Genomic DNA, 27910 nt, shown 5'->3' with positions numbered 1-27910 from the left:
GCAGTGGAAAACGACAGAAAGAAACTTACATAATGTGATGATATTTGGAGATGATGAACGCTGTCCACCCAATCCTGCTACAGGGAGAGACCTGAAATAGGAATTTCACGGAGAGAAGGTGGGGCATGGAGGGCAGGAGGAGGGGACTTTCCTACCTAATGGACAAGCTCCATGACGGGTTGAAAGCAAGAGCAGAACCTGTTGTGGGCCACTTGACTGTGACAGGCTGGGTGGACAGGGGTGCGGAGAGCTCAAAAATTAGGCTAGGCTCATCGGACAAGATTCCAAAGGCTGAGGCCAGCAAGATATACAGAAATACACAGCAATGGAGTCAGGAGACGTGGGTCCCAGTGCTGGCTCTGCTGCTGTCTCCTGAGCGACTTTGAACGTTCCCTGTCTACCCTATTCCTTGGGGGGTTAGATTAGATGGTGTTGAATGATTCTTCCACCTTTGGTCCTTCCATCTAGGGCCCTGTGAACTTTAATCCCCCAAATAGAGTACAGTGCCATGGCGATGAACTTGGGAGAAGAATGCTCAGACTTAGGAGAAGAAAACTTGTTCCAAACATCTCGGAGGTCCCTCTCCTGCTCAGATTATTTATCCAGTCTGCGGCAACAACCTGGCAAGCTTAGGGTATGCTGTCCCATCTTCATCAAGCATTCGCTGCCCACCCAGTAAGGGTCCGATGTCAGTCGAGACCCTCAAGAGCTTTTTATCTCTTCGGGAACTCGGCACCTATCAAAGAGAACCAACCCTAAGGGGCAATCCAGATTTAGCATAAACTGTGTCTGAATGAGGGTCACTGCACAGAGGCCACAACAAAGCAGAATAAAACTGTGAGATTAGCTGGAGCTCTCTGCTTATGCCCCATACATGGGCTACAGAGAGCCAGGCTGGATCATATGGAGGACTGTCTCCTGCTCTAGGAAGGCTGAGGAAGTCCTGAACTCTAGCAGGCAGAAAGACCTCCACTTCTTTTTCTATCCTGAAGCCCTCAAGCAAGCCTTGAATGTTACTGTCTCAGGCAGCAGAAGTCCTATTGACCAGCTGCACAGGAAAGGAGCTGGGGTTTGGGGAGCTAAGAACATATAAGTGTATTATACTCCTGATGTTAAGGCATTACCTAGAAAACGTGGCCCAGGTGAGAATGTAACCTGAGCAATCAGCAGCCTCTTCCTTGCAGTTAAAGAATGGGACTGACAGAAATCCTTCCCTACCCAGAGTTGCTGGGGTGTAGGGGCTGGAGGTGGGTGTAGAGAACACTACCTATAGGGGGAGAAACTTCGAAGGTAGCAGAGGAGTAATAAATGCAGGGGAGGAGGTGGCCGCCATGCCAGGAGCAGGTGGTGGGAATGCACACATGGAGTACGTCAGTTGCAAAGGCGGGCAGTTTGGATGAGTCGAGAAGAGATGGGTAAGGTTAAAGCAGGACCATAAATTCAGAGTATGAGAACGCTGAGTGCTGTGCAGTCTTGTGCTCTTGGTCCTTTGGCAAGGGGGAGCACAAAAGGCTTTCCTTGGCCCCTTGAGATGAGGAATGAGGGCTCAGTGCAGAGTGACACAGTAACTGTGTGCAGGAGGTACAGAGAAAGGAGATATTAGGGGCAGGAGACCAGGTAGATCCCTTTAGGGTGCGAGCCAGGGCAAAGGATCATGCGAAAGGTAAAGGTACAGCCTTGAAGGGTGGAAACCCCTGCTCTGCTGCTCTTACGGTCAGGAGAAGGGGAGCAGGCTGAACTTCAGAGCAAACATTCAGCAGACACCTTGGGTCGAGGAGAGTCAAACCTAGGACACGAGCACTTGCCCTTGACCGTTTAGGCCCACCACTTGCCCCTGACCATTCTAGCCTGCTACTACCATCTATTGTTCTGACTTGTGGATTCATTCTGAAAAAGGGCCTGGTGTTCTCAGTCCTGTTTGTCCTTCTCTGGAAAGCCTGGGGCTCAGGTGTGTGGAGACTAGGGCCATACTTGGGTAAAAACGAATTAGGAGACCGAGATGGTGGCTGCAGGTGTAACTTTAGATGGACCATGACCTAGCACTTCCCCCAGAGCCTGTCCTCTGACTTTCCTCACTTCTATACTCGGGAGTCTTTGGACATGAAGCAGGGCTAGCCCTGGAAACTGTGAATGGGGCGAGGTTGGGCTCCTCAGGACAGGAAGACCTGGAGGTGGGGGAGGCGGCTGAGGATTTTTGCTGCTTGGCAATCCCGTTCTTCTTTGGAGGAAGGAGGGAAGCTGAAGCTGTGGCTGGCATGGATGGGTCATTTTCAAATACTGCTCATTTCTCTCACTCCCCGGCTGAGGCAAACCCTGGGAAGCAACAAAGTCACTCTACCAGGAGCTGATAGGCGTGTCTTCCTCCCCTAGCAGACATTACATTCCACTCCCTGTTCAGTAAATAAACCAATGAAGGAATTTCTCTCTCAGGTAAATAAAAGGCTTCCTAAACTTCTTCTGTTAGACCTCTGCCCAGCCCTTCTCACCCAGAGGGAGAAAAAGAGTAATGAGCTGTGGAAAGAGACCCCAGGAAGTAATCAGAGGCCAAGGAAATGGCAAATGATTTTTACTTAAATACCGTAATTAGGACTTACAAAGCGTAATTCATACAAATCTTATATTCATTCCCTTATAGCTGTCTAGGCTCGCTTTGCTGGGGAACTTCTCTGGCCTTCCTTAAAACCTATGGCAAAAAATAAACTTGACTTCTTTAGAACAGTTTTAGGTTTGCAGCAAAATTGTGGAGACACTGCTGAGTTCCGATATGCTCCCTGTCCCCATGTTACCATTCGGGGGCGATGTGAACTCTGGTGTCACCCAGCGACATGGTGGGGCGGGGAGGGGGTTGCGGATAACGACACAGAAGTGCAATTAGCATTTGTCCTCAGTTCCTCCTTGCTGAGGCAGCAAACAATCAAGGTCAGTGAGATTCAGAAAAAGTCAGATTTATTAAAAGGTGTATTTCAGAAGGCGATGGGTCGCGCTGAGGAAGGCTGTGGAATTTGAGAGGTGAAAATACAAAAGAAATAAAAGACAGAGGACGCCCCAAAGGAGGAGTGAGTTTTCAACGAAGAGAGCTGTAACAGCGCAGATGCGGGAAGCTCTGTATTATATTTGGGCCGTGGTGGGCCCATGCGGGGGAGGGGAGAATAGAAGGTGAGTAAGTCCACAGTATCTGCCTAAACAATATCTGCCAAAAACAAATTAAATGAAAAATAAATATCCATTCTTTGTTGGGTTGTGGCAAATACACCCTCTGTCTATGGTAGAGTTATGTTATAATAACAAGTTCCTATTTACCAAAACAATGTATTGGACATTACGTGCTATATATCACACTGAAGCAGAAAAAGATAGACACAGAAAATAAATTCTTTTTTTTTCCTGTTGACAAATTATGGTACTTTTCTTGGAAACATCAGTGTGTTTAAGTGAATGACTCCTATTTACTACCAACCTCCTCTAATCTATTCCTGGGATACCAACAGGATCATGAATTGTTCAGTGACATTGGGAATATCCAGCTCCCGAGGCAGTTAGTTACATCAGTGAAAATAATTCCACTTAACATCCTGGAAATCGAAGTTTTCAAAACCTCATAAAATCAGAAATGATTTCTTTTGGAAGCAAGGCAGGTAATTTTTGGATAGGAGCTGGTTTTCAATGACCAGGCTCCTCTATGGGGATTAAAAGGGGAGCAGTCATTTCCTTTGCCTGCATGGTGGTCTAGAGACAATCACCATGAGGACCGGACCACTCTACTGAGTTAATCTCATGATTACCTACATACCATCTCCTGCAGCCAGGCTTCCCCAGTCCAGTCGTTCCTCCTACTTGAATACTCCTATCCCACACAGTGTATGATTTTGCGTAAGCCGATTTCTGTCCCAGGCTGGACCTGAATCCTCTCATTTATGTTATGAACTAACACCTACCTGTAAGATAGATGCAGAGAGGTCAATTGCAAACAAAGAATGCAAACATGCTCTATTTTTGCTTTTGCTTTTTCTTTCTTTCTTTTTTTTTTTTTTTTAATTTAGGATCTTCAAGTGTCCTAAACTGAGAAAACACATCCCTTATTTCATGGCACACAGTCACTCATTGGAGTACATTACCATTCATCTGGTTTAAAGTATTTTGTAATTTTTCCACCTTCATCCAATACTGTACTTCTTACCCTTCCCCCACCACAGGCATCCTCTTAATATATTTAATGTATGTTACTTTCGGTATGTATATTTACATCTGTGTAGATCCTTGAAAATACATGGAATTGATTCATGTGCTTTATTTTAAACAAATTTCATTGTATAAAAAATGTGCATTTCCGGGTGGCTCCCTAGTGTAGTGGTTAGCACATCTGCTTTGCACGCAGAAGATCCTGAGTTCATGCCCCAGGTGGAGCCATGGACCATACCCCAGGTTCACCAGGCCCCAGGTGTGCCAGGCCCTGGGTGTGTCAGGCCCCAGGTGCAGGCCATGAGCATGTGGGAGGAGACGCCCCACCTTCTGAAATCCACTCTCAAGGAGAAAAGGCAATATCCATGGGTCAGGGGTGGAAGTGTGTTGGAGGGGCAGAGATTATAGAGGGGGAAAAATGTGCATTTCCATGGAAAACTGCATTGTCTCTAACATACTCTTCCTTGTGTTCTCTGATTCTGATTCAATGAGAGCTATTTTATAATTCTGTAAATCATAAGTAATTGATAAATAAGCAAATTCTGTCTTGTCTTTCTTCCTCTGCTGGGGGAGACACAGAAAACCTCAAACTGGTTTGTTTCTCCATGCAATTCATTTCAACTTCCCTTTACTCCATATAAATTTTTTCTTGACTTCCTTTTCTAACATCTGCCTGGTTCACACACTGAGTATGAGTTAAATAAAACATTTAACACGTTTATTTTCATCTGCATGAGAGTCATAATTTTACCTTTCTTGGAAATTGTAACTCGGTTTATAAATTTTTACTCAATATTGTGCTTCTGAGACTGTCCTTGATACAATGTATAAATTTAAACCTTCGATTTGTTTTTTTACTGCTATGCAGGATTCCATATAATGTAAGTGTTGGATTTTGCTATTCCATTCTCCTAGGAATGGACACCAAAGTTGCTACAACAGCTTAAAACAAAACAAAACAAAAAACAACAAAAACAAAAACAAAAACAAAAAAAGCCAAACCCTACAAAAACAAAAAACAGAATTTAAAAATAAACATCCTCATTCACGTGCCTGGAGGACCCATAGAAGATGTTTTCTAGAGTGCACATGCAGTTGGCATAAAGCCAAATAGACCGTGGGTTCAGAAACATACCCATGCATGTACATTTGCCTGGTTACCGCAAAGGTGCCTCTGTGACTGAGTGAGAAAGGTTGGTGATGGCGATGATCTATGGGATAGTGACGTAGGAAATAAAGTCTTTACTCTCCTCTCACGCGATACACAAAATTAATTCCAAATAGATTATTAACCTAACTATGAAAGGTGTAAACACTATAGCTTCTAGAAGAATACATAGAAAATATGACCTTGGAGTAGGCAAATATTTCTTAAACGAGGCACAAAAAATGGTAACCACAACAGAGTATATAACCAGGGGTGGGACACTGAGTGTAGGATTTACTCCGCAAAGATGTTCCAGCTCGCTCTCCAGAATTCTGGATTATTCCTCCCATTGGGGTTTGAAGGTCCACTCCTTTTCACATTTTTACCGGTACTGAATCTAACCCAACTTTCTAGTTTCTGCCAATCTGATGAGTACAAAATGACATGTTAATGTTTGAAAATTAGTGTTTCTCGGATAACTGATGAGGTCAAACATCTATATATGGCCTTATTAGGCATTTCTACTGATTTTTACTGCACTGTATCATCCACTTCTGACCATTTTCTTTTTCTGTTGGATTTCCTTTCTTTTGCTTGCTGAGTTTTAAATAACTCCGTGGTTCATTTAGATATTGATCCAAGGTCAGTTTTAGACATAGCAAATATCTTCTATAGGTTTTTCACCTGTTAATTGTTGAGCCCACACAGGACAAGGCAAGGCCAAGACCAAGACCTGACTGATTTGGTCAGCCAAGATACAATGAGCTGCTTTTAGATTGAGACAGTTCACTACTTACCTAGACAGTGAAAAGAAGATAAGCCAAAGGCGTCAGCTTCCTGTGCTTCTAGTCCCACACACCAGAATTGAAGGGGCCGGATAACTGCAGGGCGAGTTGTATGACCCACTGCCAGGGGTCTCATTCACTACTGTGCTCAGCGGTCTCACAGTCTGCTTCTCTGTCCTGAAGGGATCAGGCAGAAAGCCTCTTCCCTCATCAGAAAATGGGAAGTGATGAGAAACTATCTCATCACCTATCTGGGGAGGCTGGGAGGTGAGTGAGAGATGTTTGCACAGGCCTCCCAGCCTCTCATTCTCTGCCACGACTCATGACGCGGAAGCCTTCACCTGTGTGGCTTCTGTGGATGCATGCAAGATGGCCAGAGTGTCATTGTGGAGGTGTTCCCCAACATTGCTTTTGTCCACAATATCCTTTGTTTGAATATAAATTCTTATTTTTGAACAGAAACCATCTATAACCACATTCTCTCTTGACCATGAGAACTGAAATCACATCTTACTGTCTATATCAACATGGCTTTGCCATTCCATATTTACTTTTCCTGTGAGTTTACTTGTCCAGGCATGTGGTTTAATTGTTTATTATAAAAACTCCCTGAAAGACCCATCAACTCTTCAATAGGAAGCATCAAGAGATAGTTTGCACACCAAGATTCTTGGATCCTTGCTTCAAAATCCTCGTTTTGCTGTTTCAACCAATCCTGGGTTAGTATGCTGCAATCCTTCCCCAGTCACAATCCAGCGGCTCCTTGAAACACCTGCCTTAAAGTAAACCTCTTAATAAAATCCAACCTTGCCTTCCTCAAAGACTCTCCCACAGCTCTGCACAGTTGGTGTTCTCCCCGACCACCATAAACCATAAACTCAGCTTTCTCTCATCAACAGGTTGTGTCGGTGATATTTGTTTGGAAAGCCAGTGTTTGACAATGTAAACCCAACCAATTTCCCCTCATGGCTCATGTTTTGGGTCCTCATTTAAGATGTCCTTCTCAATCTAAAACATAGTCATATTTTGAATGTTGTCTTTTAGGCAATGTACAAGGACATTCTCACATATTATCTTTTATTAGCTTTACAGTTTTGACATTCACAAATAAGACACAACAAAGAAATCTGCCCCATACAAGAGGGGCAGGTTATTGTTAAAGTTCACCTCAGTCACCTAGAGCTGTGTTATCTAATACTGTAGCCACTAACCAACCACATGTGGCTATATACATTTACGTTCAAATTAAATTGAAAATGAAAATTCAGTTCCTCTGTCACAATTGCCACATGTCAGGTGCTCCACAGCTGCACATGGCTAGTGGCTACTATATTGGACAGGAAAATATAGGACTTTTCTATACTCGGGAAATTCTGTCCAAAAGACTTTCGTTTCACCGTAACTGGTCAGCTAACAAAGTCTTCAGTTCCTTGTTATAAATTGAGCTTCTTATTAATACAGATGATAACTTTCCATAGTACATGGTACTTTTAGCCTGGGTAGTTTGATTGTAATTTCCGTTTAATTAAAGCAGAATTTCCTCATAAAGAATCATACTTATGACTTTTTACTTTCCCTTCTCAAAGAAAGGGCTCATATTATTTCTGTGCCGCAGTCCTTTTGCCCTTTATCTGGAGTCTCCTCCGTTGCTCCTGCCTTGTCCTTGGGCCAAGTGTCCTCACCACTAAGTGTGGCGCACTGCATGGATGATGGGGACACACTGAGGAAGCTGGGGTGGATGGAGAATTCTTAACAGGGGGCAAAGCACTGAGTTTATGTTGAGGACAAGGTTCCAATGCCCGGCTCAGTTCTGAAATCTCTGTGAAACCCTGGGCAAGCCCCTGGTCTACTGTTAAGCTCAGCCTCCACAAGGAAAAACACGAGAGGCTGGAGATGTATTCTGTGACACCCACACCATCGGATCAGGGAACACACGCAGACGACGACTGACGTAAGGTCGAAGAAGGCACGGCTCACACAGGAATGAGAGAAGTTGGCTCGGCCCTCAGGGCACTCATGGTCTGGAACAAAAAGAATCCACAACAGGTAGTGATAAAAACAGCCCAGGATCAGGACCAGATGCTACATACCCATAACAGGGGCTGAGGTGGTAGTAGCTAGCTACGGGCTTGAGTCCTCTGCACCAGCTTCTTGCAAGAGGGCCCCCTTGTGGTCCCTCGCAGTGAAGCTAGTTGGGGAGCAGCCCCTGGAAGCACTGTGGCAGCTGGGGAATGGGACAAGCTCCAGCACAGTCTGAGGCAGGACCAGCATGGCAGTCAGGAGTGGACCGTGAGGGGTCTAGACACACCGGGAGCCAGAGACAGTGGTGGGCACAGATTATGGGGCCTTAATGCAAGCTGGAGCATCTAACCAAGCCAAGCGGTCCAGTTAAGGGAGGGTAACTGAGCACTCAGGTGGACCTCATGGTGAGGACACTTGGCCACAAACAGGAAGTAGCTGTAGACCCCTCTCTCTCCTGTCCCTCTTACCTGAGCTGCCTCCTGGTGCCTACTGAAAGCTTGGGCTCCAGGCCTTCTGGTTATTCGCTTCAGAAACTCCACCTTCCCACCTTCTCTTTCTTGTGTTCGCCCTTCTCTCTGGGTCTCCCAGGGACCAGTTCTACAGCAGGACCAGGGCAGGGAGGTCCAGGGACATGTGAGGTCTTGAGCAGACCAAAGTGTCCACTCATCGTAAGGAGGCAAAACAATACTATCTGAACAGCACTCTCTGAAGACTGAATGTGCCTAAGGAGAGCTAGTTTACAAGCAACTGGGAAAACCAGTGATTCGATTTCAGCAGCCAGTGGGATACACTCAGTCAGGATGCAGTGCAGCAAGTAGACCTTAGATAAACTGATCGCTGAAATTGCTACCGTGTGTATTCTTTATGCCTAATCGAATTGTTTAAAAAGTATCTATTTTCTTTATTAGCAAGTGTTAATAAACAGGTTTTATACAATAGTCTCTCTATATTTTTAAATGAAGTCTACATTTATAAATTTTAGAATAGTTTTAGATTTCAGAAAAAGTGTGAAGATATTACAGAGTTCCCAAATACCCAGTTTATACTATTAGTAATATCTTACGTTAATATGGTATATTTGTCACAGTCAATCGATAAAGACATATTATTTTGAGTAGAGTCTATACTTCATTCAGATTTCCTTAGCTTTTATCTAACATCTTTTTTTTTTTTTTTTGATTCCAGGATCTTATCCAAGATACCTGATTACATTTGGTCCTCATGTCTCCTTAGGGTCCTCTTAGCTAAAACAGTTTTTCAGAATTTCCTTTTTTTTTTTTTTTAAAAAAAAAAAAGATTTTGACAGTTTTGAGGAACACTGCTCAGGTATTTTGTATTGTTCTTCATCGAGAGTTGCTTGATATTTTTTCTCATGAGCGTAGGAGTTTTAGGGAAGAAGACTATAAAGGCAAAGTGACATACTCATCACATCAAAGCAAGGGCACATACTACCCGCATGATAATCGGTGTGGATCTCAACCACAATCACGAGGCTGAGCTGGTGTTTGCCAGTTTTGTCCACTGTAAAGTTATTCTCTTCCTCCTTTCCATATCGCACTTTTTGGAAGGAAGTCACCATGGACAACCCTTACGGAATGGGAGCTATGCTTCTCCACTTGAGGCACAGTGTCTTCATAAGTTATCTGGAATTCTTCTGCATGAAAGATTTGTCTATTCTCCCCACTTGCTTATCTACTCCATCATTTATTTATATGAATATGAACTCATGGGTATTTATTTTATACTTTGGGTTATAATTCCATACCATTTTATTTTGTTGCTCGGGTTGTTCCATCTTTGGCCATTTTTGTCCTCAACACATTTTTACACACACATCATTAAAACAAAAAGGTTTTCCATCTTTTCATTCATTTTTGAATTCCTTTAACCAACACTGATTGAGCACTATTAGGGAGTAGGAAGAGTAGGAACTGAAGATATGGACATGATGCTCCTCCCCGCCTCCCTGCCTCGACTAATTCACTCTCTCTTGGCCTCCCCTCTGATAATCCCCATTCAGCGCTCTCTTTCTTCCCACCTATCCCAGGCCCCATCTTTCCTTACAGTTCCTGGAATTGAAACTCTGTAGCCCTCACAAACCTCCTAAGGTGAAAATACATCATTGACCTACCATGCCTGGGAGTGGGGTCCCCGTCTTCTCCTGGGAACCGGAGGGACTCAGATCCCTGGTTAGTCCACCAAAGGACCCTCGACCTTTCATAGGCAGTGTACAGAATAAAAGAAAAGAGGAATAGCCTATTGCTGCACCATGGTTTCTTCTTAGGCATTCCCAGAGGTTACCCCAGCAACAATGAAAGATTGTGATGGGTGGAAGGTTTGGCGCAATGGAGATGGGAGAACTTGGGCAAAGGGGAGCAGTTGAGGCGGGGCTGAGGTCTGCGGGCCCAAACTTAGGCCTGGCTACCGCTCCCTCTACTCTGCCCACAGGGTCCACCTCTCAGGCTGCTCACTTCCCCAGTTGAGGTGCTGACCTTTCTTAGTTCTTCCAGGTCAGAGATGTTGGGAAACTGGGGCTGAATCAGACCCAGCTTCTGGTTCCCTCTCCCCAGAAACCTCTCCTTTCCTTCTTTCCTCTATCATCAGAAGCAGGTTCGGGCTGGCATGACCTGGGGAACCCCATGCTTGCTCCTGCTACCTGTCCTACCGGTACTCCTGGAATCAGGTGAGATGCCGACGGTGAAGGAGAGAGGTGGGGCAGGGAGCAGGGTGGCTCTGTGACCAGAGCGCTAGCTTTGGGGACTATGCTCTGGGTGTGGGCATCAGAGGTTGCTCCCTTTACCTGTCAGCCCTGACAGGGGTGGCTGGGTCCACCTGACCAGAAGTCATGTTATCCAGGTTCCTGGGGAAGGATAGTTGCACCTGAGGAACTTCGTGAAGTGGCCTGGTAGACACTCTCCGTGCAACGCCAGTACTGTCACAAGAGAGTGCCCTGCAAGAAGAAAACCGGTGTCTGCAGACATCTCCAAATGACTGTACCACATTGGTCACCAGCTCCAGGCCCAATGGCACCTCAGGACTCTCGACCCACAATCTGGGATGCACCAGATGCTGGCTTCTTCATCATCACCATGACTCAGCTGCGGGAGGAGGACTCAGGGCTCTACTGGTGTGGAAGCTGCAACTCTTCCAGCAACTTGGTCACTATTCTCAGAAACATCAACCTGGTGGTGTCTCCAGGTGAGCTCCTTTCCTGAGGAAATGCACCCCCTCTCTCCCAGGCCTCGGAAGAAACATCACTCACCCGCTTTGTGTCCCTCCATGCTGCAGATCCGCCCAGGTCTTCTGCCCTAGTCCAGGTGGAGTGAGGGGCCCATCTCCAGAGAAGGGCTTTCGCTTCTGACTCTGCCAGTCCTGGCCTCACCTGGTAGGAAAAGATGCCCAGGGCCCACTAGACAGGAACTTGGAGTCTCTTACTGACTCTTTTTTCTTTTATACACACACCAACAGCTCTGATATGCAGACCTTAAGCACAAGTCACCTCTGGCTTAAAGGGCCTTGAGGGACTGAATCTGGGTCCCCTACCTCCTCTCACAGCTTTGGGATCAGACCTTATTTTGTCTTTTAGATTCTGGAGTCATTGTTTACTTTCTTTTATCATTAGCCTTGGCCACTTCACCTATGCGGACCCCCACATGGCTCCTAGAAGGTACAGGTGGGTCTGGGTTTCATTGTGAGGAAGGAAGAAGGGTGGCCTTCAGCCTGGATAACCTCAGATTCAGAGAAGGAGTGACCAGGGAGGCTTGCCTCTAGGGTCAGAACCCCTGGAGCCTGGGCTAGTAGGAAGGTACATTCAGGGCTTGCTAAGCTTAAGACCCAGGGAGAAAAATGTGCACCATCTGATCTGATCACAAAGATTGTCATAGATAGGCTGGGTGTCCCAGGAGGCAAGCCTGTCGGGGAAGACCCCGGACTTGCATGTCTCAGCCCTGCCCCTTGCTTCCCACCAGCTCAGGGAGAAACTCTCCTCACTTTGGGCCCCGTGCAAGCCTGATCTCCAGTTTGTTGTAAAGATCCCAGGCCCCAGGTACCCCTGGCCTGAGGGACCCTAAGGAGCTGACTCTGCCCCCTCTTCCTTCCTGACACATTTTTTTTTGGCCAATCCTATTCTATAGTTTAGTCTTCTGAGCAGCCATTGTTTTCTTTGTGTCCTCCTTGGTTCTGATCACTTCTCCAGAGGGGACCTCTGGCTCACCTTCCCTCAATGGCTCTGAGCACAGGTAGGTCTGGGGTGTCACCAGAAGGAAGGGATCCTGGGAAGGGATGGCCAGAGTCATGAGAAGAAAACAAAAATTCTTTCAAGATGGTAAAGCATGGGGTGCTGCAGAGGAGCATCTGAAGCTCAGACACGAAGTTGGGGTGAGAGGAATGAGGAGGATAATATGGGTCATTAACTCAGAGGGAACTATAGAAAAGACAGTTAGATTGGATTTCTGGAATGAGATCAAATGGAAGCAAAATGATATGAGAGCTGGAGGCTGTGTTGGTGTGTGTTGAATGGGGGGTATGGAGAGAGTAACCACTGCCTCGGCAGATGGTGGCTGAAGACATAGCAAGAAACAGGTGAGAGGAGTCTTTTAGTTCTGTTCTTGACGCTTGCAGTTATGGGCTTTAAGACCGTCGTGGCCTCCCCTTCACCCTAGAAAAGGCAGCAACAGCGTAGCTTACAAGTGCTCTAGGGGATCATGAGGCACAGAAAAAGCAGTGGAGTATTGATGAAAATAGATGGCGAACTGCCCATGGGCATTTGCTCCCTAACCCCTTCCTTCTTCGCTCGCCAAGGCAGGTGAATTACAAAAGAAGGAGTATTTCCTAGAGTTTAAAGTCGAAACCCTGACCAGAGGATGAGAATGGCAACAATGTGGGTACAGAAGGGGGTACCCCTGTGTTCTGAGGCTTATTCCTCCCACTTTTAAAACTCACTAGATAAAAGGATTTAGTTTTCTTTTGTTTGGTTTTTTCCACCCTATTACTTATGACCAGACTGGGTATATGATAACTCCTGAGGAATCTGAATTCACAAGCCAAAACAATTTGCATCTCAGGAGAACTACTACCTCTAAAGAATGATGACTCACCAAACAAGAGAAACCATTCAGAGCAGAACTATGGGAATCGACAGTACTATCATTCTAAGTGTAATCAATATAGCTAAAGAGGTAAGAGAAGACATAGACTATGTGAACTAAGATCAAGAACCATTCAAACTGCTAAATGGTAATATTGGTTGTGAAAGATATTATAGTTGAAATAATGACCACAATGTATGTGATAAATAAATTACAGATGTGGCTGGAGAGTTAGCTGGATGAAAAGGTGAGGAATTCTCTCAAATAGTTCCTGGAAAAGGTCAGGAAATTTGAAAATCAGAGAGAAGTAAAAAGACATGAAAAAGTAGGTGTACTGATATATGGTTATTAAGAAGCCCTGTGTGAAAGAAAAGATAGGAAAGAAAAACTATTTGAAGAATATAAATCTCTGAGACGCATAGAAAAAGGAAAGATCTCAGACAAAATAGGAAACACACACACACACACACACACACACACACACACACACACACACACAGCCCTGGACCCATGATGTGAAAGACATCAAAGACCAAGAGAAAATTTTAAAGACTTTCAAATGACCTACAAAAGAACAAGAATTAGATTCACATCAGACTTCTTAAGAGGAACGAACACTGGATGCAAGAAGATAACTGAGTACTATTTTTAAACTATTAAAGAAACTTGTACCTAAAATTTTATATCCAGCCACACTGTCATTTAAAGGAAAAAATATAATACTTTGGGACTTCTAAGGCCTAGAAGTTTTGACACATACAAAGAGCCCCACGGAAAATGCTCTTGGAGAAAGTACTCGATTAAGATGAAAAACACATCCAGGAGATGCTACAAGAGGCGAGAAAGTAGGTGTGAACGAGCACCTTGGTAAAGTCTCTTTTTGTCTTTAAAAAAGGCAGCTAGAATCAAAATGAAGAAATAGAGACAATCTATCCATGACAATTGAAAAATGACATTCTAGGCAACATCAACATGGAGTGAAGAGAAGAGGTCAGAAGGACATGAGGATGGTTACATCCTAGTCTCGTGAGAGGCAACATGCATATAGCAACAAGTTTAAAGCAGCGACTCAAGTAAACCAATATAAACATGAGTTTTCAGTTAAGTAAACACAATGCGTACCCCTTAAACCAGCAAAATATAGTTCTATCCAAAGGAAAGCAAGAAAATAATTTTTAGAAAATTACAATAAATGGAAAAAGTGAAATAAGAAGGCAAAAATAAATCCTAATATAAAAGGCAGTTCCAAAAAATTTAAGTGGGTTAAACTCATAAAATAAGAATAGAGACTCGCAGTTTGGGTTTTTAAAAACTGTCTACAAAAGATACGCTTAAAAAAAGATTTTAAAAGATTAAAAATGAAAAGTTAAAAAGTATCCCTGGCTAATGTGAAACAAAATAAACTGTAGTAGCAATCTTAATATTGAACAAAATAATAGCATTTAAGGTAAAATATATTATGAGACAAAGATATATAATAAATATTGATAAAAGACACACTTGAATAAGAAAATAGAACCATTATAAACATATATTACCTAAATTTATGGCCATAAAATATATCAAGCAAACCACCAAAAATGCAAGAAGTAGATCATTAACAGATATAGTTGGAGAGTCACTTCTCTCTTAAAAGATTATAGATCAATGAAACAAAAAATAAACTTAGGAATCTAAGTTCTAAACTAGATGATTAAAAAATACCAGGTATCACACATATTTATATAATATTTATAATCGTGGTATGTATATTTTGATATATATTTACAATATATTAAACTATATTTTAAACAAATAATATAAATATATAAAATATGTATTTACATTTTAAAAATGTTTTCAACTATATAAATGTATTAGGAATATTTAATAAAATAGATTATATATATGTGTGTGCTATACACACATATATAAAACACACTATATAAATAAAAACAGATAATATATATTGTTTCAAATAAACATAGACTATTTACAAAAGTAGACCTTGTTTGAAGCAATAAAAGACACTTAAAAAATTCCATAGAATTACTATGATACAGAATGTATTCTCTAAGCAATATAATAAAGTTAAGAATGCATATAAGTAAAGTTAAAATAGTATGTTTTGAAACAAAGTAATAGTTATTAAGATTTAATATATGATGTTATATAAATCATTAAGTTTACAATAAAATACATTATAATGTAAAGCCTACATATCAAGTTTATGGGGCATGGTTAATATTTAGAGGGGAAATTAATAACTTTAAAAGCAGAAATTTAAAAGGTTAAAAACAAATGAGCTAAATATTCAACTCAAGAAGGTGGAAAGTGAGCAATGGAGCAAGTCTGAAGAAATGTAAGGAGAAAAATAATAATGATGAGGGTTTGGAATCAATTATAAGGATTAAAAAAATGGAGATTAAGAAAACTCATAATTAGTTCTTCGAAGGGTTAATAAGATAGGCCTACTTCTGACAAGACTCAATGAAGATAAATAAAAAACTACAAACCAAAAGAAAGGAAGAAAATAACCCCACACTCTAAAAAGATTTTTAAATACACTTATCCTGAACAAATACTTTTTGAAATCCCAGGGGTGGACAAATTCCAAAAAAAGTATGTAAAATGCTTTTTATAGATTAATAAATAGATTAACAAATATTAAAGAAATCGAAATATTAGATAAAACCTATCTTGATGGAAATTTCATGACTCAGATAATTTTATGGTATCACCAGCTTTTAAGAAATATTTGATTCATATTTTATACGAGATTTTGCAGAAAATAGAAAAGCCAAAGCTGCCTAGCTCATTTTGAGAGGCTAATGTCATCTTAATCTTAAAACCAGTGGAGAATAATACTGGAGAATTAAATTATAAATTAATTTCTCTGATGGACATGGAGTAAAAAAAGGATATAAATATATTAGCTAGCTGAGTTAACAGTGTGTTAAAAATGAATGTATTATGATCATGTGGGGTTTATCCCAGGACCAAATCCATGAAAATGAACCAAATTAATAAACCACAGGAAAAAAGTCAACTGATGCAAGAAAAGCATCTGGAAAAGTTCAATACATTTATTATTATAAGAAAAAGAAACCCTTCGTAAATGAGAAACAGGACAAAATGACTTGGTGAGGACTGTCTAACAAAGAGTACAGTAAATATTAGTGGAGAAAGTGAACATCCAAATCAAGGATTTCCATAGCTACTACTAATGCTTAAGATAGTATTAGGGGTCCTGGCCAATGCCATAGGAAAAGGAAAACAGATAAGATGAAAAAAGATTAGAGAGGAAAAGTACCTAAAATTGTCATTTACTTAGAAAAAAGTAAGCAGAAACCGCAAACTATTAGATCTCATGAGAGTTGAGCAAGGGTTTGAGATGGCAGATCAAATGACAAAAATAAAACCTTTATGATAAGGAAGCATCACAAATCAATGGGGCAAAGTGCCCATTATTTGGTAGATGTCTTTGAGAAAACTGACAGAGCACATGAAAAATATAAAAAACTATCAACCCCAAACACTAGATTCCTACCTAACACTAAATACAAAGATGAATTCCAGGTTGATCCAAGATATACGTGTGAAAAATAAAATTATTATGTTAATAGAAAAAAAACTGTGTGACCTAGGGATGAGGAAGGACTTCTCATTCAAAGCTTCAAAAGCACAAATCATAAGGCGAAAAATAATTCGATGACATCAAGATCAAAGGATTCTGTTCAATGAATAACACTATGGGAAAAGTTACCAAACAGATGATGGACCAGGGAAAATTCACTGACGACGTGTGAAACCAACACAGCAGTACCATCTGTAACATACAAGGAGTTATGCTCCTCAACAAGAGAAAGACAGGCATTACAGTGGAAATGGGTAAAGCATGTGAAAAGCGGTTTATGGAGGAGGAGGTCCTAGAGTGATGATGACGCTTGTTAGTAATCAAAGAAATGTCAATTAAAACAACCATGAAATGCCACTTGACGCCTTTTCAAGTGGCAAAATGAGGACACAGTAAGATGCTGTGTCACGTAGGAACCCCGACGAGAGTGTAGACAGTCACAGTCATTGCTCCCTCCTTGACAGCGCCACAGATGTGAGGAGGAGCCTCTTAGAATTCAGAGCCCAAAGCAGGTTAGGGACTTTCCAAGACATCACAGCTGAAGGAATGAGGCCCAGAGATCCTATGCAGACAGTCCAAAACTGTCACCCAGCCACTTAGAAACAGAGAGAGGGTAAAGCCCCAGGCCCCAGACTTCTAGGATCTGAGAGCCCTCCCCGGGGCCCTCTGCATGACTCTAATACCTGGTCTACCTAGCTCTGATTCTGGGGCCTCCCTGCCCCAGAATATCTGCCTTTTTTTTTTTTTTCTGGCCTCAGTAGCCTCCTACTGATGGTCCAACCTGACAGCCCTGTCTTTTTAACCTGGTGAGAATCTTCCTACTCCCCTGCCTCTATCTCTCCCATCCCACTGAACTCTGATCCTTATCTCTTCCTGGAGACAGCCTTTTTCTTCATCCTGGGTTCCCTATGACTGGGTCTGCTGATAGGCCCAGAGAGAATCCTGTGACCCCGTCCCCCACTCCTGAGACCATTCCCCCTGCACAGTCAGTTCAGGGTGGTTCTTATATGTACAAACAAGCTCCAGCAACAAGGGGCCTGGCTCAGGGACATTACAAAAACAGCTGACATCCCAGCCCAGATCCATTCTCCTTTCACCTTCCTCCCACGAGGAAACCAAGTTTCCTTTTCTCCGCTGGTTCAGCTGCCTCCAGATTCCTTGTTGCCATGCCTTGTGGACTCTTCATGGCCAAGGGCCTGGTGCTCTCAGTCTCGTTTATCCTTCTAAGCTGTAGGTGCAGGGAACTGGGTGAGTGGGCCTGGTTTGACTGGGGCAGGGAAGCAACAGAGCTGGGGACGGCTTCTGTCTCAGGAAAGATGGCCAGGAAGAAGGAACCATAGAGAAAAAAGGTAGAAAAAACTATAACTGAGTCTAATCTAAATATTCAGCTTTTTATTCTGATGTTACCTGCTCCCATTCAAAAGTAACGAACCTTAGAGACAGACAGTTGCCTTCCCAGAGCCCCCATCAGAGGCTCTGCCTCTAACTTAAGAGAAAGGAGGGCAGGAGGAGAACGTTGAGAATTATGAAGAAAGTTTAGGGAACAGGAAGGGTCATGGATAGAAGTAGGTGAAAGGGAGAAGGGATGGAGAGAAAAGGACCTGGTAACAGGGACAGGGTCAGAGGAAGGTCAGGGAAAGACAGTGGGGAAAGGATTCACTTAAATTTGTTAATTTCCTCCTTATCTTCCCCCCTTAGGGTCATAAAATTAAATATGGGAGTGGTGTTTGTGTGGTGGGGGATGGGGTGCAGACAGCAGTGACAGAGGTTTCTGACTGTGCCTGCCCAGAACTAGGCCCCAGGCCCTTTTGATGCATCTAGCCTCATCTGTGGATGCAGGATGAATCCCCATTCTCCCCCTGACCAGCTATTGGGAGCCACTCTAACTATTCGGTTACCACAGCCCTATGAAGAAAAGTCAGTGCCCAAGCCTGTTGGAGACAACCCCCAGCTTTTGAGTTCACCTGTGGTGACCCTTCATCCAGATACTAAGAACTCAGAGAACTGCCTCCCTAGCCCTGACCCTTCTGCAAATGGACCACCCATGGAAAGTTTACCTGTGTCTGGGTCAGCACCTCTGCTCCATGGGCCAAAGCCCAACTTAGCACCTTCCTCTCCTATGTCTCTGTTCCTTCTCCCCAGGGACTCCCGCAGTCTCTTACCCTCACCTCATTTGAGTACCTCGATTTCATGTTTCCTGTTTCCAGGTTCAGGAGGGCCCAATCCCAAGCCCCCACAGTGTGGGAACCAGACTCCTCCCTTACCTTTGTTTGGGAACCAGACCTTGCTTCGGGCTGGCAATGCTACATGCTCACTTCCCATTTCACTGAACTCTCCTCCCTCACCCGCCAATTTACCTGCGCAAAATATTCCCACCAAAAAAGCCCACCTCAAGCCCCTTTTAAGTTTCAGGTCCCCTTGCTTTCAGGGCTGATGCCATCTTCGGCTCAGCCAGGCTGTCACTCTGCTACAGTAAAAACCGCTTATCCCCTATGGCCTTGTGAGTTCCTCCTTCTGCGATCCTAACACCTCTGTGCTACCTAAAAATTACATGTACTTCCTCTTGTACTTGAATTCAAATCTTTAAACTGAAATGTGTAGGGGGAACCTGAGCAAGATGGCAGACGTGGCCCATTGGCCTTCCTTTCCTACCATCCCGGATGTCTTAAAATGAGATGAAAAGGACACCTGAGCCACTAATCTAGACAACTAGAGATGAGGTACTTCCTGTTGTGAATCTGTATGAAGTACACAGCACTGCCTATGGAATTTTTTTTTTTAAATGTGGAGTGATGGTCCATGGGGGTTAGATGTATTATAGTCTCTATTTTTGTGCATGCTTGGTAAACTTCATAATTAAAATAATACATAAAAACACTCCTGTTGAAGCCACGGCTATTTGGTTTTCAGTTGTATATGGCTGAAGATATTGATTTATCGAACTTCTACAACTGTAAATGATTTGGTCAAGGCCATTTTAACAGTACAGAAACATTGAGATTCATTTTAAAAACATTAACAATAGAATAAAAGTAAACTAAGAACTAGCAATTAGCTATGACTTTTAAATATTTCATCTTAACAGTCTTGGTCTCAAAATTGTGTAATTCCCTTCACCACTATTTTCAATCTTGCAATAAACTCTATGTTTAAACTAGTGTCTAAAATTTTTTCTTAAAAAACTGTGAAGATATTATCACATCACTGTCTTACCTCCAGTGTTACTATTGGAAAAGTCTAATATCACTCTGAATTTTGTTCATTTTAACTGAATTCTTATATTGCTGGAACACTTTAGAATTTTCTACTTGAAATTTTTATTATAATGTGTCTTAATGTGAGGTTTTAAATTATTCATTCTATTGGGAACTCTGAACACATTTAATCTGATGTCTTTCATATTTCTTTAAATTTCAGTATTATTTTTCAAATAATTCCTCTCCTCCATTTATCTTTTTTTCTACTTTTAGGACTTCATTGAGGAGATGTTGAATTTCTATATCTGTCCTTGATACCTCTTAATTTTTCTCTTATACTTTTTTTTTCTTTACCCCTTCTTAATGCCTTCTGGTTGTATTCTTTGACTCTTATCTTTTTCTCACCAATTTGTTCTTCTGCTATTTGTTGTTACTTACAGAATTCATTTCAGTAATTTTACTTTTCATAAATCAGCATCTCTAATTAATTCTTTTCATTAACGCTTGCTCCTGTTCCATGCTTCTAACATTGTTTCTTATCTCTCTGACAATATTACTCCTATTTTAAATTGTTGTTTTCTCATTAGTCCAGATATAAACCCACATATATGGCTAATTAATTTTTGCTAGATGTAATTAAATGGGAAAAGTCTTTTAAAAACATTAATGCTTAAACAATAGCGTGTCCTTTAGGCCAAAAGTAAACTTCAACTCTTACCTCACATGATATATGAAAATTAATTCAAAATAGATCACAAACCTAAATGTAAAGGTTAGTACTATAAAGCTTCCAGAACACACTCCATATGACTTCAATATTTTAAAATTGATTGAGTTGTATAGTGTGGCCCAGCATATGTCATAAAATATGCACTTGAAAATAATGTGTATTTTTCAGTTATTAGGTGTATAAGTGTCAATTAGGTCCAGTTGATTGATAGTTTGTTCAAATATTTTATATCTCTACTGATTTTTTTTGTCAGTGTGTTTTGCTCATTATCAATAATGAGTGTTAAACACTTCCGGCTATGCTTACGAATTTGTTATTGTAGCAGGAAGAAACTAGAAACAAAGAATTATATATCTAGCAAAACTATCACTCTAAAATGAAGGAAATATTAAAAGAGAGCTGAGAGGATTCTATGCTAGCGGACTTGCCCTTAAAGAAATACTAAAGGGACTCTGTGGGGCTGAAATGAAAAGACAGTAGATAATATTTTGAAACCATACGAAGCAATAAAGAACACTAGAAAGATAACTACATGAGTAAATATAAAAGAGAGTCTAAATGTCTTATTTTGTTAATAACTCTTCCCCTATCTGATTAAAAGACAATTGCATACAGCAGTAACTATAAAACTGTGTTGATGGGCTTATAATGTTTAAAGATGTAATTTATATGGCAATACCAGCAAAAAGGAGGTATGGAGGAAACGAAGCTAGAGTGAAAAAAAATTCTTAAGATGCCACATGAAATCCCCAGGACAACTATTAAAATTTTTTTTATAATGGGGGAAAAATAATAAGGGCGTTAAAATGGTATACAATAAGTATCTGTTTAACACAAGAGAGGACAGTAATGGAAGAATAGAGAAACAAAAATTGCATAAGACATGTAGAAAAGAAACAGTCAAATGGAAGACATAGATCCTGATGGAGATTGATTAAACACTCCGATCAAAAAGCCAAGATTGGAAGAAAGGAAAAAAGAACATGAACCAACTATATTCTGTTTACAAGAGACATATTTTATATTCAAAGACACACATAGATTACATGTAAAAGGATGGGAAAATATACAACACAAACAGTAACCAAAAGACAGCCGGTATGGCTATGTCAATATCAGATAAATTTTAATAAAAATTTATAAAGATGTTATTAGAGACAAAAAAATATTTTAGAATGACAAGAAAATGAATCCATCAGGAAGATATATAAATTATAAACGTATATATACACCTAAGAGCAGTGCCCCAAAATATACAAAATGAAAACTAACAGAAATAAAGGGAGAAATAGACAAATAAATGGTATTAATCGAAGATTTCATATCCCACTTTTAATAACTGATATAACAGCGAGGCAGAGGATCAACAATGAAATTGAAGACTTGAACAATACACCATCTAGATCTATCTAACCAACATCTGTGACACACTCCCCTGCCAAAATAGCAGAACACAGACTCTTTTCAAGTGCATGTAGCATAAAATAGATCATATACTAGGCCGTGAAACAAGCCTCAATAAAATTAAATGGTTTTAAATCATACAAAGTATGTTTTCTAACTGCAAAAGGATTAAATTAGAAATCAATAACAATAGTAAAATTTGGAAATTTACGAATAGGTGGAAATTAAACAACACATACTTAAATAATCAATGGGTCAAAGAAGAAATCACAAAGGATATTAAAAAATATTCTGAGATGGATTTAAACAAAAATATAATATGCTAAAACTTGTAGAATTCAACTAAATCAGTCTTTAGAAATTTATAGCTGAAAATGCTTATATTATGAAAAGAAGAAGGATATCAAACCAATTACAAAACTTTCCAGTTTAAGCAACTATAAATAGGAAATGAAAACTAAATTCAAATCAAAGAGAAGGAGGGAAATAATAGAGAAAAGATAGGGAGGAAATAAAATAGAAAAAAAAGCAAAAAAGAGTAGATAACCTCAATGAAACCAAAAGTGGACTCTTTTAAAAGATCAACTAAGTTGGTAAGTTATTAGCTGGGCTGGTTAAGCTAAAAGAGAGAAGACTCAAATTACTAAAACCAAGAATGAAGAGAGGTGGGCACTACTAATAATCTTAGAGAAATAAAAAGGACTATAAAGAAATAATATGAAAAACCTTATGCCAAGAAATTGTCTAACTTTGGTGAAATGGACAAACTACTGAGGCTGACAAAAGCAAGAAAAATCCAAGTCTGAATAGAATTACAATAAAGAGATTGAATTAGTAATATAAATCACTTCCCACAAAGAAAATCCTAGCCCTTGATGTCTTCACTGGTGAATTCCATCAAATATTAAAGAACAATTATTATAAATTCTTTTCAATTTTTCCAAAATAATATACAAGAGGACACATTCTAACTCATTATATGAGGCCACTATTACCCTGATAACAAAACCAAAGACATCACAACTACAGACCAATATCTATTATGAAAATACATGCAAAAAATATCAACAAAATACTAGTAAACTAAATCCAGCAAAATATAAAAAAGGATTATACATCCTTTATACATCTCTAGATCCAACACAATCCCTATCAAAATCCTAGGCAGCTCTTTTGAGAAACTGACAAGCTGATCCTAAAATTCATATGGAAATGCAAATGACCTAGAACAGCCAAAACAGTCTGGAAAAAGAACAAAGTTGGCGTGAAGAGGAATTTTCCACTCAAATGGCTAACCTCGTAATCAGTTCTTTGTTCTGCTTCTGTGGACATAGTTACTACACAGGCCGAAGGGCAGAGTTATCTGGAGACCAACTGAAGACTCACCCTCCCCTTTGATTGTTCTGTCTTGATACCAGATAACAGACATATTACCTAAATTCCTGTTTGAAAATCTCATGCTCTGTAACTGCCTATAGCTCATAGCAACTTCCGCAGTCTGTAACCATCTGAGGACAAATCAACCTATCAGCCCATGCCAGCTTAACAGCACACATATAAAACAAAATTGCCCCTGAGCTCAGGGCCCAGATCTTCAGAGTGCTAGCTCTTCTGGGATCACCAACATAATAAACCTGAGTTCTCCAATTCTCTTAGTGGTACTTGGTTTCTCGCCAGTCTAGTTTTGCAACATTTCTGCAACAGGAGAACTCATGCTTTGGTTTCAAAGCTTATTCTGAAACTATAGTGATCAAGACAGTGTGGTACTGGCTTAAAACCAGACAAGATCAAAGGAATAGAATTGAGAGTGTGAAAATAATCCCTAACCTTTATGGTCAATTGATTTTTGACGGTGGTGTCAAAACAATTCAATAGGGAAAAAATTGTCATTTCAACAAATGGTTTGAACAGATCAAAACAACTGGATATCCACATGCAAAAATAAAATAAAATTATTCTCATACCTCATCATACATAAAAGTTAACTCAAAATGGATCATAGACTTAAATGATCCATTTACAGCTAAAACTTCATAGTAACAGCTAAAACTATGAAGTTTTTAGAAGAAAACATAGGAGTAAATCTTTGTGACCTTGGGTTAGACAGTGATTTTTAAAATATGACATCAAAAGCATGCGTGACAAAAAATATAGATAAATTGGACTTCATCAAATTTTAAAACTTTTGCATTGAAAAATAATGCCATCATGAAAGTGAAAAAAGCAGCCCATAGAACTGGAAAAATATATTTGCAAACCATATGTCTCATATATAAAATATATAAAGAACTCTTACAATTCAATGATAAAAATACAAATAATTTCTGGTTCCAGAATGAGATGGGCTAGACTCACTTTTTCCAGTTCATCTCTAAATACAACTAAATATCCTGTCGATTACTCAGGAGATTATGACAAAAGGATTCTAAAAGTCAGGTAGAGGGGGCAGCTGGCTAGAGACCTCAGGACTTGTGAACAACTTGGTCAGTTCCTTGAGTTTGCTTATTATCCCCCATTTCCCTGGACTAGGTGTTGGAGAGGACAGCATGCGGTCTGATCCACTGGCAGCAGTAATAGCAGCAAAGGCCCCGGGCCGTCCCACACCTGCCTCCACGACAAGTGTACCAACTAACATTTCCATGTGCCTTTGGTGGCAGTAACAACAAGCCCTTTGAAATTATAAAGCGTCTATTCTCCAATGACAATGGAATCAAATTAGAAATTAATAACAAAAGGAAATGTGGAAGCTAAAATACACTAACCAGAATAAAAAGCTTATTGAATGGACTCTATTGTTAAGTGGAGATGACAAGATAGACTTAGTAAACTTGAAGACAGATCAATAGAATTTATTCAATCTGAGCAACAGAAAAATATAGACTGAAATAAATTAGCAGAGCTTCAGTAATATGTGGGACAATAAGAAAGGGGCTAACATTTACATCATCAGAGTCCCAGAAGGAGAGGAGAAAGAGCATGGACTGACAAGATATTTGAGGAAATAATGATTTAAAACTGCCAAAATTTGACAAAAGATATAAACTTACAGATCCAGGAAGCTCAGAGAGCTCCAAATAGGATACACCCCCCAAAAAAACATTTATCAAGAGATATCAAAGGTAAACTCCTGAAAACGAAAGACAAAACAAACAAACAAGCAAAAACACCCCAAACCAAAACCAAAACCAAACCTTTAAAAATAGCCAGACAGAAACAATGCATTACCTAGAAAGGAACACCAATCTTAATTACAGACTTTCTTTCTCATTTTGAAACCATGAAGGTCATAATTAAGTGGCACAACATTTTTCAAGTGCTAAGAAGGCAAATAACCCACCTAAAATTGGACAAGAGAATTGAATAAACATTTATCCAAAGAAGATATACAAATGCCAAATGAGCACATAAAAAGATGCTCAGGATCATCAGTTTCTAGGTAAATACAAATTAAAACCACGACCCTTCATACCCACTAGGAGGACTATCAGAAAAAAAGACAGACAAGTTACAAGTATTAGAGAGTGCAGAGAAATTAGAACTCTCATACATTGTTGGTGAGTGTGTCAAATGGTGTGGCCACGTTGGAAAACAATTTGGAAGGTACAAAAAACAGATAAGCATAGAATCATCATATGATCCAGAAATTTCACTCCGGATTATTTCCTCAAGAGAAATGAAAGTGCATCCACACAAAAACTTGTACACAAATGTTTATAGTAGCATTGTTCATAATAGCCAAACAATGGAAATAAATTAAATGCCCATTGACTAATGAATGGATAAATAAAATGTATAGACATACAATGAAATTCTACTCAGCTATTTAAAGAAATGAAGTATTGATATAGTTTGGTGTGGTAAGTACTGTACAACATGGACAAATCTTGAAAACACAGTTGCAAAGGACCATATAGTGTGTAATTATGGTTTTCTGAAACACCCAAATTAGATAAGTCTATAAAGATAGACAGTAGATGGTTTCACGAAAGATGTCCATGCCCTAATATCTGGAACATGTGAATGTGACCTCATATAGTGAAAATGGGCCTTTGCAGATGTGATTAAGTTCAGGATTTTGAGCTGGGAAGATTATCCTACATTATGTGCATGGGTGCTAAATGCAATTACGTGTATCCTTATAAGAGGAAAGCAGAGGGGGATTTGAACACCCAGAGGAGAAAGTAATGTAATGATGGAGCAGAGAGAGTTTGGAGATGCTGGCGTTGAAGACTGGGGTGATAGAGTCTCAAGCCAAGGAATGTTAGCATTCACCTTAAACTGGAGGAGATAAGTGGTGAATTCTTCCTTAGAGTCTCCAGACGAACTGCAGCCCTGCCAATACCTTGATCTAGGTCCAGTGATACTGTGCTGGCTGGAAAATTACTATTTGGCCGTCGCCCGTGAGAACATAATGCTCTAACAATAAGTTTTCTGCTTCTGTACCCCCTGCTTGCACAACCGACCTGTGGGTTGACAGTTAGTAAAAAGAAGAAAAACAGACTTGTGTGTTCAAACAGGATGAAGAATGGGGTTTAGGGCTTAAAAACTCTGTACCTCTACATTTCGGGGCTGCTTGATTTGGGGTCTGTGTACTCCTGGCAGACCCAGCTGGGTGAATAAAGAGTGTGTTTCCTATAACTCACTGATTTCTGGTGGTCCATGTGTCTATTGGGGGCTGGTGGCTACAACATTTCGAGGCTCCAGCGAGATGTCAGGGAGTGGCCCTGAGATCTAAGACCGGACCGAAGCGGTTGCTGTCGCTGTTATGGTTTCAAAGTGGTGGCCACCCTGAAACATTCCAGGGCCCTTGAATGCCATGATGGGGTCAATGCAATCATCAAGGACGCAACTTTTAGGACACACTCTTTGTTCCTGGTCCCGATGAGAATCTCCAAGGCCTCGACATCTAGATAAAAGGTACCTTTCTGTTTCTGTTGACCAGTCCTTGGGGGTCCGTGGAGAGACTGGATGCAGTCATATCTCCCGGACCATGGCCGGGCCGCGGGACACTGCCTCCTGTGCCCTGTTATCGGGTTCTGTCTATTGTCTTTGGTCTTGTCTAGGTTGTAGGTGGCGGACCTCTCAGGGTCCACCTACACCCCAGTAAGAGTGTATGTCTTGTGTTTTCTGTGCAAGCGATGAGAGGAGGCCCGAGTTCACACAAGACACCCTTGGGGTGTCTCCTGCAATATTTCAAAGAAGGGTTTGTAGAGGGAGCTGACTATGGCATAAAGTTTTCTCCAGGCAGACTAAGAACATTGCGTGAAGCTGAGTGGCCATCTTTTGGTGTAAACTGGCCTCCGGAGGGTTCTTTTGACAGGGGTTTAGTGAGGAATGTTTGGTAGATTGTCACAGGAAACCCGGGATATCCCAATCAGTTTCCCTACATTGATCAATGGTTAAATCTTGTTTAGAAACCCCCTCCTTGGCTCCGCCAGTGTGCCCTTTCTCTAGGGGCACAAGTCTTAGTTGCGGCCACCCCGAAACATACGGCAACCGAATCTCCAACACAGCCCAGTCCTTCAGTCCTCCAATCTCCACGGGAGGACAGTGACCTTCCTGCACCCTATAATCCAGGATGACAGAAGACAAATAGCACCGCCTTACCTCCTTAGACATGGGCAGGGAAACCCTATGGGCCTCCTGCTCCCGCTCCAGGCAGGGCACCAACTGATACCACCACTCCGGCTATCTTCCTCTTGGGAGAAGCACCACCCCAGGGGCATTACACAGACAGGCCCTT

General features: G+C 41.0%; 1 protein-coding gene across 1 annotated transcript; it reads left to right on the top strand.

The window, feature by feature from the left end:
* The first annotated feature begins 10821 nt into the window (after nucleotides 1-10821).
* On the top strand, nucleotides 10822-19340 carry TREML4 (triggering receptor expressed on myeloid cells like 4). The gene is given in 6 exon segments (XM_036235688.1): nucleotides 10822-10830; nucleotides 11043-11097; nucleotides 11100-11154; nucleotides 11156-11331; nucleotides 12284-12371; nucleotides 19265-19340. Coding segments are annotated over 6 exon segments (459 nt in total).
* Nucleotides 19341-27910: the final 8570 nt, after the last annotated feature.

Source organism: Rousettus aegyptiacus, unplaced genomic scaffold, assembly GCF_014176215.1.
Source record: "Rousettus aegyptiacus isolate mRouAeg1 unplaced genomic scaffold, mRouAeg1.p scaffold_m13_p_1, whole genome shotgun sequence".
NCBI lineage: Eukaryota > Metazoa > Chordata > Mammalia > Chiroptera > Pteropodidae > Rousettus > Rousettus aegyptiacus.
Note: the sequence above shows the minus strand (reverse complement) of the source record. Positions and strands in the feature narration are given on the sequence as shown.